Genomic DNA, 13,294 nt, shown 5'->3' with positions numbered 1-13,294 from the left:
CATATTTATTTTTCTCAGGATAAATTGATCTAAATTTTAAAGCTTTTGTTATGTAGTATCCAGTTATCTGAAATTTCTTTTTAATTTGTATTCCCACCATCACTGGGTGAGTGTTTCATTTCTGACATAGTCAACACTGGGTATTATTGCTTTCATATGTATTTACTATTTAAAGGGGTAAAATTTGCATGGCTTCGATTTCTTTTGCTAGAGAGAATAAGCATTAAAAAGAACTTTAAATTTTGATCAGTTATATATACAAAGGTTAAAAGAAAAATAGTAAAACAATTATGCTTTCCTACTCCTTAGCCCTCTTCCACAAGTCCCCTTTTTGAAGCATCTCCTTTTAATTCCTTTGAATGCAGTTATAATACCATTTCTTTGTTAAATCAATAAATTGCTAAAACTATTTAAATGATGTGGGAAGTATCAGGTAATATTTTTTCTTTTATAGTTTTTTTCTTGAAATTTCTAATTCTTTTTCTTTGTATGTCTTCTTTATAATAAAAATCTATTGTAAAAAAATTAATCATATCAGTTATTTTTTTCCATGAAGCTCTTTGTTCTCTTGTTTCAATCTAACTTAGTGTTTTCTTGGTTTATTTCATGTATTTCTTCTTAGCACTGCCCTTGATTGCTCGCCTGGATAGATACACTTTCACAGTTCATATCTTCCTTTTTTTGGGGGGGGGGGCTATTGTTTATGTTATGAGGTCCTAGCCTAAAGAAACATCCTAGGAAAGAATACGTGGGAACGAAGTTTTCTGAGTTACTTACATGTCTGAAAGTTTGTCATAATTGATGGATAGTTTAGCTAGGTATAGATGTTTATTTGAAATTGCAGTTTTTTGCAGAACCAATTGGTGTGCTAATTGTAAATCATTCTTATTTATTCTTTGATCAGTAATCATGACGCCACACTTGCCTATTCTAAGTACTTGTCACTGTGTGTGTGTGCACGCGTGTGTGTGAGGTGGAGACTTGAAAGTACCAATACACTTAAAAATCTTTTTTCTTGAAATTAACCCTTTAAACTAATTCTATATGGACTTCTCTCATGTTAGTCTTATTTTCAGAAGTTTGATTTTAAAAATTGATTTTTCAGGGGAAAGATGGACCCATTGTGAATGTGACTGTGATCAGAGGGGACCATTCTGCTGTTCTTCCCATGGCATTTACATACGTCTCCTCTTTAAATCCAGTGATCATTTCTCTGAGCAGAAACACAAGCAGTACAGCAGGTAAAATACATGGTATTGCAGCATCCTTTTATTTTTAGACCATTGATCCTGTAAAGAAGACAAACAATGGTCTCTTAATTATACTGAAGATAGTATTATATTTTGGATGGAAGTTATTTTTCTCAAAACTAGAACATCAATTATTTCATTTCAGCCATCACTGAATAAATCTTATGTTGGTATTTGCCTCTGTAAAACTGAGACCATTTATACCATGAAAACGACATGAGAATTCAAAGATAATAATTCAATATATATTTATTCAGCACCTACTATGTACTAATGATAGCACAGGCATAATAGACTTTAATCTTTACCACTAATTTACAGGATTATTATCTGTACAGGTAAAAAAACTAAGGAACAGGAAACTTAAATAACTTGTCTAAGATGTTACTGTTAGTAAGTAACAGAGCTGTGATTTGAGACCAAGCAGTCTGGATGCAGATTCCAAGGAGTTAACCACTCATAGTTTAGTGTAAAATACCGATGTTTTTGGCATCAAGTTCAATTGTAGCAGATGTTCGATATAATTAGAGAATAGAGTGTTCTGATTAACCAAGAATTTTTATTCCTTGAAACATACTATGTATAAAAATACATAGTATAGAACTATGTAAAACAATGTAGTCTTTCTTCGATAATTCAGATGATATGACAAGATGGATTTGTAACAACATATTGTCATGTCATACCATATCAATTTGAAAAAGTTCCAGCTAATGTGCCTTTCTGGTTAACTGAATGCCAGATAACAGAGAGTTTATGGCAGCCATATCTAAGAATTTTATTACAAAAGGCCAATATATTTTCCAAAGAAAAAGCCTGGACTCAATTTTTCTGATACTGTTTTCATTTTCCATTGCTCCAGAGTACATAAATAAAAGGAAGTGTCCTTTAGCTCCTCAAAATTATTCAGCTCAGTGCAGAAGAAGAATTTGCTGCCTCAGGCCACCAAAGTGTGTAAAATTCCTTAGCAGTATAGATTCTTCCCAACAAAGTAGGAAAGAGAGGAGGGAGTTCTGTATTCTATTCAGATTTCAGTGATTTTGGCTTTTAATACAATTTCCTACCTGTAATGAAAAGAATAAATACATTGCATCAGTGCCTCAGGGGCATCTAGGATTAGCTTGACAATTGACCAAGAAACCAAGGAGTTCATGTAATTGATATATACAACATGATGCATTATTTGCAGAATTTACACTTACATTTAAATCTTTCTACAGGCAGAATAAAGAGGAACACTTTATAAAATCTCCAAGAGTGGTTCCCTATTGGGAAAGTCTCCTTTGAAAGCTGGAATACTACAAATCTCCATCCAGGAGATGATGATATTGATGATAACAGTGAAACCAAGATGAAATTGAAGAAAGAAAGGAGGAGGGGCAGGGAAAAGGGGAGGAAGAATATGATGTGCAGAACCATTTGTGTGGGGTTTTGCAGTTAGGCAGCCCTGGATGTGAATGAATCCAAGCTCAACCACTCCTTGGATAAGATGTTTAACTTCCTTTATCTTTAGTGTCTCTACCTACTAACTGGGAATAATTCTTTCAAGGTTATTGTGAAAATTGGAGGTAAAGGAGGTAAAAGTACTGAACTCAGGAACCAACATGGAGTAAATACTCAACAAACACTTTGTTGAATAAATGGCATCATTCAGCCAGATCCTGAGTGTTATATAGATAAGCCAAAGATGTCTTGTGTATATTGACCCTATATTTTTTACTTCTTGATAGCAGGCTGGTACCCATTTGTTCAAAAACATGCCAGTATCAAACTCAAATTTTTATATAACCAATTATTAAAAAAAATTATTTTTGAAAGAGAGAAAGAAAGAGAGTCCCAAACAAATTGGGAAGCTCAATTCCACTCACCACCCTGGGATTATGATGTGAGCCAAAATCAGGAGTTGGATGCTTAACTGACTGAGCCACCCAGGTGTCCCACATAACCAATTATTTTAAATATAACCTCCCTCAAATAGATTTTTAGCCTTTTAGAGTCTGTTCCTTTTGCATACCCTGCAAAATTATAGTGTCTGCTAGTGATAGGTAAGATAAACGGTGGCTGTAAGAGAGTGTAAACCACTGATGCCTTTGGAGGTCTCCACCCTAGAGACTACTCCTAAGTGACATCATCTAGACACATAAGCCCCCTCTCCCTGTCCACAGGGACTTCCTTTGCCTTCCTCCCCTTCTGGGTTTTGGTCTCCTATTGTTTCCTCTGGAAGGTCTCATGCTGTGAGATTTTTGCACCCATGTAAATCTGTCAAAGCACCACCATATAAAGCTCCTTTTCATATTATTGCCACCTCATGGTCATGCCTTTTTTCTGCTCAACCCTGAAGTCCTTTCAGGTCGCTACACTGAGGCTTCAGACTTCATAATAGAAATGAGGTTGGATGTACAGAAGTAAGGAGGATGTGGAGCAAGAAAGAAAATGAAAGTTAATGGAGGACTTTTGAATGAAACTGTCCTAGGGTATATAACTTAATCCTTACAACAAACCAGAAGGGGTGGACTTTGTTACCATCTTACTGATGAAAAATCTAAGACTTTGAGAGCCCACAGTGAGTCATCCAGACTCACACAGGTGGGAAAATGGCAGAGCAAGGATTTGCATGTAGGGTCAGTCTTCCCAACACCCCACAACCCCTTGTCTTTGACTTTTCTCTTTCAAATAGCTTCTTCTCCTCCTCATCTTGATTGGCTGTGCAGTTCTGTAGATGCCTGCTCTGTAGTTCTCAAATGTCAGCTGCTAAAGGAGCTTTAGAGATGCTTTAGCCTAAGCTGTGTCTCTGTGAGACACATGAGAGGTATGTACATTTATTTCCACTCTTGCCATTGCCTTCTCAATTTCTGGCTCTTGTTGAACTCCGTTGTCTGAAGACTGGATTTCTCCTTCCCTATCTCTCCAGTTAATCTAATAGACTGGAAGAAAGCTTCTATCTTATCCTTTTCTTGCTTAGAAACCTTTGGAAATCTCTGCTGTCTACTAAATTAGGTAAAGACCCCTTACAATTGCTTTCTTGGTCTTTAGCCATAGACTCCCCATCAACTTGGCCTCTTCCCATAGAGTACATGACTATGTACATGCGTCTGATCTCCCAGAAAGTCACCCAATTCTCTTTCTTTCTTTCCAAGCCACTGGAGGTTTAACTTTTTTTTTTTTAACATTTATTTATTATTGAGAGAGAGAAACAGAGCATGAGAATGGGAGGGGCAGAGAGAGGGGGAGACAGAATCCTAAGTAGGCTCCAGGCTCTGAGCTGTCAGCACAGAGCCCAGTGCAGGGCTCCAACTCACAAACTGCGAGATCATGACCTGAGCCAAAGTCAGACGTTTAACCCACTGAGCCACCCAGGGGCCCCAAGCCACTGGATGTTTAAATGAGAAAATGCTCCAAAAGACTTTGGGTAAAACTATGAAGTTTTTAGAGTTGAATTGTAAACTGCCTATTCTTTATCGCTTTCTCTGGGGATTTATTTTTCAAGTAGAATTTCAAGCACCATCTTGCCCACGAGGTCTTTCTTAATATTCAGAATGTTGCTGTCGTTTGAACAACCGCACTGCTTAATTTTTACCTCTCGTGTGTCATGTCTTGTACTGAAGCTATTTTGGCACCATTGTGCCATCTTTGAGGTTTCTTTCAAGGCAGGGTCTGTGTTTAACTTTTTTTTTGTGCCCTTTGTGGCATCTCCTTCTTGGTACTCAATAAATATTTAAGGTAAAAGGAATTGAAGTGTTCATAGCATATATGACATTTTAGTGAAATTGATAATTAAATTAAAAAGGTATCGAAATATAAGAGACGACTGGACTTAGGCTTTGATATTTCCCTTAAGTAGCTATCAGACATTGGCTGCCAAACCTTAGTTTTGTCAAAAGTGAAATGCCATTTCTACTACCTGCTCTGTGTATGTCATGAGGATAGCGTGAGGGTGAAATGAGACGGTGTGTGTGAAAGTGGTCTGTGCATGCTGTGGTACTGTACTCCTGTACAACAATTTTAAGCGGTTCAATACACGCAGACATCGAGCTTTGTACTTGTATCAGCAGGAAAGTGTAAGTTAAAGAAAGGGCTTTGCGGTGCTGTGTGCTGGTTGTGAAGACCATCAGCTCCCCAAACTACTTCTTGATTTATTTTTGCCCTTGATTTACATTTCTATGGTGTTAAATTAGTGCCTCTTGAGTACAAATGTCCTGGCAATTGGGATTATAGTGGTGGTTCTATTATATAAGAGTTGTTAGAAGTTTTATGACAAGAGTTGTTAGAAGTGAGATTGGTATTGAAATGCTTGTTTGGAGTGTTATACACAGGACCGATCATGCATTTAATCCTGAAAGATAGGTTTAAAATCCACGAAGTGGTTGAGGCCACAAATTCGCATCACAGAGGCTAATGCATTGTTTTTAACACAGGAGGTGAGACCCTCTTCATTGGAATGGCACTTCTGGTGAACTACACAGATCTGGATGTGGAAGTTTGCATCCAGGACACCGTGGCTCTGGTTCATGTACAAATGGCTCGGGGTCTGGAGGTGGTGCTGCCCCCGCTGCCTGTCAGTCTCCACAGAATCTCAGTCTCCATCAATGGGGTCAGCATTCGCTCACAAGGGTGAGGTGCACACTTGCCATTAATTTTAGGTCTTTTTGCTGGTCTAGTTTCAGTTGAGGAATTCTAGTTTTGAGTTAGATCTTCACTTTTTCCCCTACTTCTGAGGTTAGGGTATAAACACATGAGAATCATGCAATTTGAAGAAATCTTGGAGACCCTAAAGGATGATTCACTCCCAAGACCAATCCAAGGGAAATGTTTGACTTAATAGTTGGGGAACAGAGAACTTTCAGGAACTAAGATGTTATGGCTTTTGGTGAAGGTGGGGGTGGGGTGAGCATCTCTATGTGTTGGAATATTCTGTGCTTTAGTTTGAGTCTGTGATTAAATAAGACCTTCAATAAGTTTGTGTCTGGGGCTTTGAATAAATGGCTTACAGTTATTGCCAAAGCATGCTCAGATTGCCTTTGCCTTTAAGTCCCTCAGCCCAGTATTTCTCCAGAAGTTGCCTCCCCGCATTCCAGAAAGTTGGCTAACCTGTATGGGCTGATGCCACCACATGATACAGGCCAAGGAAGATGTCCCACACAACATTTTTCCCCCACTGTGTCCTTTCTTCTCTGTGACAGTTCCATTGACAGTTGTCTCCCTCACTGCTTCATATCTGTTCTTCCCCTCCGTTTCTCTCTTTCTAAAACAGTTATTTCATATCAATTTCCCCATTCTCTGCAGGGTTGATCTTCACATCCGGTACAATACAGAAGTTTTCAGCATGGAGCCTTGCTGTGGTTCTCTTCTGGGTGAGTGATTCTTGTATCATTGATTCAGCAGGTGTACTCACTGGATATTCAGGTTTTGTTCCTGGATTTGAACCGATGAGACCAGTAATCGGGCAGCAGGGAGAGGGGCTTTCCTTGTGCTCTGGGAACTGAGTGGTGCACTTACAAGGGTGTGAAAACTTGGTGATTCTTTAGCCCAGTGAGCTCAGGAAAATAAAGAATTTTCATGAAAAGAAGATGTGCCTGGTTTTGTTTTTCTAGGGGAAAGAGGCTGAAGCATCCAATGGGTAGCGTACCTGTAGAGGATATTAGAAAAACAAGGGAAGAGCATTTTACTTTAGCCTTTTATATACTGCATGTGTAAGGAGAGGAGGAAGGAGTCTGGTGGCTTCACTTTCCTCTAGGGATTCAGGTGAAGGACCCAGAGGTGGTTAGAAGCACAAGCCAATATGGGAGATGTGAGGAGAAGACAGAAATCGAGAAAACTATTCATTTTTAGAAAAAAAAATTTAAAATCTATATATTTGCATGTGACTAAATCATTGTGATAGTGTATGAAATAACACTTGCTCCTTTTTGAGTATAATACTTAAAAAAAATTTTTTTAAGTGTTTGATTTATTTTTGAGGCAGAGAGAGACAGAGCATGAGCAGGGGAGGGGCAGAGGGAGAGGGAGACACAGAATCTGAAGTAGGCTCCAGGCTCTGAGCTGTCAGCACAGAGCCCCACGCTGGGCTCGAACTCACAGACTGTGAGATCATGACCTGAGCCGAAGTCGGACGCTCAACTGACTGAACCACCCAGGCACCCCTAGTAAATCCTTTTTAAAGCTGCTTGCCTCGGGGCACCTGGTGGCTCAGTCGGTTGAGCCTCTGTCTTTGGCTCAGGTCATGATCTTGCAGTTCATGAGTGCGAGCCCCGTGTTGGGGTCTGTGCTGCCAGTTTAGAGCCTGGAATATGCTTCGGATTCTGTGTCTCCCTCCTTCTCTGCCCCTCCCCTGCTCATGCTCTGTCTCTCTGTAAAATAAACATAAAAAAAGCTGCTTGCCTGTGCCACAGGTTTAGGTATGAGGTACCTTGCTCTAATCCTGAAGATGGGGCTTGATCATCCCTCAACTAGAGAGAGAAAGTCTAGGAATATAGCAACAGGATTATGAGCATGTTTCAATATTTCAGTGTCCCTTGATATGTTTCAACACACAGACATATACCTACATAATATATGGACTATGGGAATATATACTCTGCATAATAACATATAGAATAATCTGGGACAGTATGTGAGATCACATAGCAAATGACAAGAAGTCTAGGGAATTTGATTTTTCATTATTGTATATGTTATATATGTACATACATTCTCTCTACATAATATATTAGAACATTAGGGACTAACATGTCTGATAACATAGCAGATGACAAGAACACTTCAAGAAATTAGATTTTTCATTAGTGTAAAAGTTGACAGAAGTGGCTTCTAGGGTTTATAAATACATATGAGATTTTTTTGCCTTAAATATTATAAACATTGTTCACCTGTATAACAATTTATATTGTTTTACTATTATGTGAATTTCAGCCCATCTAACTCCTGGCAAAATGACAAATTTAATGTTGATGGGGTAAAGCAAAATAGCTGAGGTTTCCCTAACACCCCACCTTCCAGTTAATTGTGCTGTGGTTAGACAGATGCTGTGAGTTCCTAGTTCTGAATATCAGGTTTTAAGTTTTGTTTTCGATGTTCATGCTTTAGGTGGAACCATCCTCAGCATCTCGGGAATAGGGTTCAGCAGGGACCCAGCTTTGGTTTGGGTGCTTGTGGGTAATCGGTCCTGTGACATCGTGAACTCTACAGAGTCGATCATCTGGTGTGAGACCCCACCCGCTGCCCTGCTGCCTGATGCAGGTGTTCCTGCCCTGCCAGCCCCCGTGGAGGTCTGGGCTGGCAATGTGTCCTTTGCCCAAGGACGTTCACCAAGCCTGGTGGGGAAGGGCTTTACCTTCATGTATGAAGCAGGAGCAACACCAGTGGTCACTGCCATGAGAGGAGAAATCACGAATAGCAGCCTGAGGCTCTATGTGGAGGGAAATAACCTGTCCAACTCAGTGATCCTTTTGGGGGTCTTGAACTGTGATCTTGAGACACAGTTTTTAAGGAACAACATGAGCTTGTCTGGGTGCTCTTTTCCTCTTCACCATTTGGAGGCCGGCATCTATCCTTTCCAAGTTCGTCAAAAGCAGATGGGGTTTGCTAACATGTCTGCAGTGCCCCAGCAATTTGTGATGACACCTCGGATAACAGCTATCTGGCCAACACATGGGTCTGCTTGTGGCGGGACAATACTCACAGTGAGGGGACTAGCTCTCAAGTCTAGGAATAGGTCAGTTCATGTTGACCTTTCAGGGCCTTTTACTTGTGTGATTTTGAGCTTGTGGGACCAGACAATCCTGTGCCAGATTAACAGAGTGGGCGACCCCTTGCCTGATGCTTCCTTCACCCTGAACATCACAGTCCTGGTCAATGGGCTACCCAGCGAGTGTCAGGGCAATTGCACTTTTTTCTTTCAGGAAGAGACAACTCCCATTGTGGATGCCTTGACCACTAACATCAGTGGGTCTCTGACCATGGTGCTGATTAGGGGTCAGAAGTTGGGCATCACAGCAGATGAACCAATGGTGTTTGTGGATAATCACCTTCCCTGCGTTGTAACTTTCTTTAATGCAAGCCATGTTTCATGCTGGATAAGTGACTTGACCCCAGGACTCCACTATGTATCCGTTGTTCATACAAGAAATGGATATGCTTGTTTTGGTAATGTTTCCAGGCACTTCTACATTTTGCCTCAAGTGTTTCATTATTTCCCCAAGAATTTCAGCATACATGGTGGAAGCCTCTTGACCATGAAGGGCACAGCTCTGAGAGGAGAGAACAGCACACTAGTCTACATTGGCCAGCAGGCCTGCCTGACAGTGAGCATCAGCACCAAGCTCATCCAGTGTGTTGTTCCTGCGGGAAATGGCTCTGTTGCCCTGGTCATAGAGGTAGATGGACTTTCATACCAGATGGGAGTCATTGGTTACAGCAATGCCTTCACCCCAGAATTGCTCTCTATGTCTCAGGCTGATGACATCTTAACCTTTGTGGTGGCCCAGATCTCAGGAGCAGCAAATGTTGACATTTTTATTGGGATGTCACCCTGTGTGGGTGTCTCTGGCAACCGCACGGTTCTCCAGTGTGTGGTCACATCCCTTCCTGCTGGGAAGTACCCAGTCAGAGGTTACGACCTCTCAAGAGGGTGGGCCTCATCTGTCCTGGTGTTCACATCTACAGTCACTATTTTGGCAGTAACTGAGAACTTTGGTAAGTCAAACAAACAAGACAGATCTTCTTTATGTAAGTGAATTAATAGCTATGGTTACTACTCTAAAATATAGGAAATCAACCTCAATCTGAATGACAGAAGGAGAGAGAAGCCCAGTTGGCCTCTTATAGTCCTGGTTTCCTCCTTAAAACTTGTCTTTGTCACACTCCCTGTATGAGGCTTTGTTTTTTTATCAAGGAATTTGTGCATATTCTTTAAGTGTGATTGTATTTTAATTTGATTCATTACCCTGATTTAATTTGTGTCTTAATACCATTTGTAGGAGCTCAAAATTTGGTCAAGTAAGTAGAACATAGATGCCTTCACCTATTTTTAGCCATATATGCCAATTTGAGTTAAACTTATTAAGTATCATTAATTTTTGTCACCTTGTAGTATTTCACAGGTTAATTCATACCCCAGCAGTAATAGTCCAGTTTCACACTATGGTTGCATTGGTTCAACTGTTTTTTCCTTTTAGATATGTATACTGAAATTTGCCTTGCCTTTTCTTCCAGTGATGGTTTCGGTTTCTGTTCACGTAAAGCCTTTTTGCAGTTGAGATAGCTTAAATTTGACTATGATGCACAAAATACAGAGGAAATGATGGGAGCTGAATCTTACACTGATGAAGTGCTTGCTAAGCCAATTCTTAGAACAAATTTGTCTGGGCTCAGCTGGGTGGAATGCTATAGGGATTGGGATTTTGGTCCCATGTCTGTAGTAATTTAGCTGGGTACCTTTTCTAAGCCTCAGCTTCCTCATCAGATAAAGGGGTTTAGGCTGGTTGCTCCCTAGTTCCCCTTTCTTCTAAGATTCCACAATTAAAAACATTTTTTTGAATGTTTATTTATTTTTGAGACAGACAGAGACAGAATGCGAATGGGTTCACGCAGAGAGAGAGAGGCACAGAATTTGAAGTAGGCTCCAGGCTCTGAGCTGTCAGCGCAGAGCCTGACGCGGGTCTCAAACTCACAAGCTGTGAGATCATGACCTGAGCTGAAGTCGGACACTCAACTGACTGAGCCACCCAGGCGCCCCTAACATTGCACAATTTTTATGATGTGAGAGCAGGGCTGTGAAATGTACCCTAAGCAAAGTCTTATTCTTGGGTTTGTCAGGTGCCTGTGAGCATCTTGACATGAGGACAGTGGCCCCTGGAACTCTATCTCCTTGTGAGCTAGAGGTTGCCACATGTCTGAGAGTCCAGCTGACATTTACCTTAATTGGTTCTCATACTGACACAAAACATGGTGTTTGTTAACAACTGTCGTACTTTTACCCATCTGAAATAGGTGCCATCATACAGTGCTGGCAGGAGGGTAAACTGCTACAATCTTATTTTGGAGAGAAATTTGGTAATATCCATCAAATCTAAAACCTTCTTTTCCTTTGACCTAGAAATCCCCCTTCTAACAGTTTGCCCCAGTTTTATTCAAGTTAATGTACGGTTCATCAGCATTATTACTTGTCACAGGAGAGGAGAAATAAGGAAAGTGTCAATCAGTGGGAAAATTGCTAAATAAATTGTGGCACAATCATATAATGGAACTGTAAGTAGTGTATTTACATATACACATGGAAAATTGTATATGCTATATCTTTAAAAAAACAAATTCTTCTTGTAGAGGAATATGGATAGAAAGATTTCTCTGCATAAAAATACATATGCTTAAATTCTGGAATGATTAATGAGAAAACAAACATGGCTCCCTCTGGGGAGTGAGCCTAGGGGGTTTAGGGGAACTTTTACTTTAATTGTATAGTCTTGTGTATAAAAAATTTTAAGAATGATAAATAAACATTACTTTTCTATATAAAAAGTTATTACATTTTTATAGGTTGTTGAATATGATTGGAATCTGACAGAAGACGGACTTCAGGCTCTGGAGAACAGAGCTTAGTGGCAAGACACTAAATTCTGTATCAGGAGCTTAAAGCCAGTTGTGTGGATTCTGGAGGGCGTAAAAGGAATGATGGGCAGCAAGAAAGTATGGATTTGAATTCTGAGTTAACTAAAGAAAGAGAAATTTGCCTCTGTGATCATGAACTTCTATTTTGTTTTGAAGGCTGCCTGGGTGGAAGACTTGTGCATGTGTTTGGAGCAGGATTTTCTCCAGGGAACATCTCAGCTGCTGTGTGTGGTGCTCCCTGCCAAGTCTTGGCTAATGCTACGGTGTCAGCCTTTAGCTGCTTGGTTCTGCCCCTGGATGGTCAGTAACAACACCACATATTTTTTTAAAGAGTGTATATAGAAATGATATTCTTTGGTTAACTCCATTTCTGTAACTAATGCTGTCTTGATCCCTAACTTTTCTGTGTGTTCCTGTGAAGAGGATTTCTCTACACCCCATGTAAAAGGTTAGATGGGACTGCCTATTAAAATGGTTCACAGTAACTTTTATCCTATTAATGGCAATGGAAAATTGATCACCTATGTTCTCAATTGCAGTCATGCGACAGTGGGGGAAGTAATTCTGAGTTCTGAATATTAGTTTCACTGACAGCCTTAGGCATCATAGAGAAAACAATGTTTTGGTCTTGTTCTGAGATGGGATTGCTGAAAACATCTGCTTACTTGAGGTACTAGTATAGGGATTAGATAAGTAGGCTGGATACCTCTTGCATATTTGCCTGGTGTGCTCAGTTCTTGAATTTTTATTATAAGCAAAAGAGCCAACATTAACATCATTTTCTTATTCTGTAATGCCCAGGTATTTATTCAGTAGAACACCATGATCTCTCACTGCTTAAAGCTTCATAGCCATCAAGTGAATTGTGGTATAGGAAGCTGTGTCTTTGTTAGAAATAAAGGTGTAAAGCTTTGATAGTCCCATCATGTGCCATTACAACACATGGTGGTTACCCACTGAGCTTTAGAAGAAAAAATCGAAGGGAAGAAATTGTCATCATCACTATAGGACCTGCTTAGCCAGGTGATTAACTTGTTTGTATAATCATAAATCTTGTACCTGTGCACTTAGAAACCATTTGCATACATGCTTTCTGAATAGTGCTTTAAGTTATATTCCTAACTTATGTGTCTGCAACCTGAATGTGGGTGAAGGATTTACAGAGTGATCAAGGCATCACTGTATCTGAGTGTGGACAAAAACTCCTTGATGGGTAATTGATGATGGCAGTTTACATTAGATTATCTCAGGCAAGAAGAGGATGGAGAGCGAGAAAAGGAGGAGTTATGATCCCTGATTAAAATACAGACTAGGAATTGAGTTCCCTATCATCATATATATAAGAGCATTTGGGATTCCACACTTGAAAACTTAAGATACACTGGGAGGTGCCTCAGTGGCTCAGTCAGCTGCGCGACTGACTCTTGATTTTGGCTCAG

The 13,294-nt window shown here is 40.0% G+C and overlaps 1 protein-coding gene across 1 annotated transcript in view; it reads left to right on the top strand.

Moving 5' to 3' along the window:
* PKHD1 (PKHD1 ciliary IPT domain containing fibrocystin/polyductin) overlaps nt 1-13,294 on the top strand; it is a 484,305-nt gene that overhangs the window by 65,154 nt on the left and 405,857 nt on the right. The window contains 5 exon segments of the mRNA XM_043591641.1: nt 1,106-1,241; nt 5,666-5,861; nt 6,534-6,601; nt 8,334-9,941; nt 12,012-12,155. Coding sequence (XP_043447576.1) covers nt 1,106-1,241; nt 5,666-5,861; nt 6,534-6,601; nt 8,334-9,941; nt 12,012-12,155 — 2,152 coding nt within the window.

Source organism: Prionailurus bengalensis, chromosome B2, assembly GCF_016509475.1.
Source record: "Prionailurus bengalensis isolate Pbe53 chromosome B2, Fcat_Pben_1.1_paternal_pri, whole genome shotgun sequence".
Taxonomy (NCBI): Eukaryota; Metazoa; Chordata; class Mammalia; order Carnivora; family Felidae; genus Prionailurus; species Prionailurus bengalensis.
Note: the sequence above shows the minus strand (reverse complement) of the source record. Positions and strands in the feature narration are given on the sequence as shown.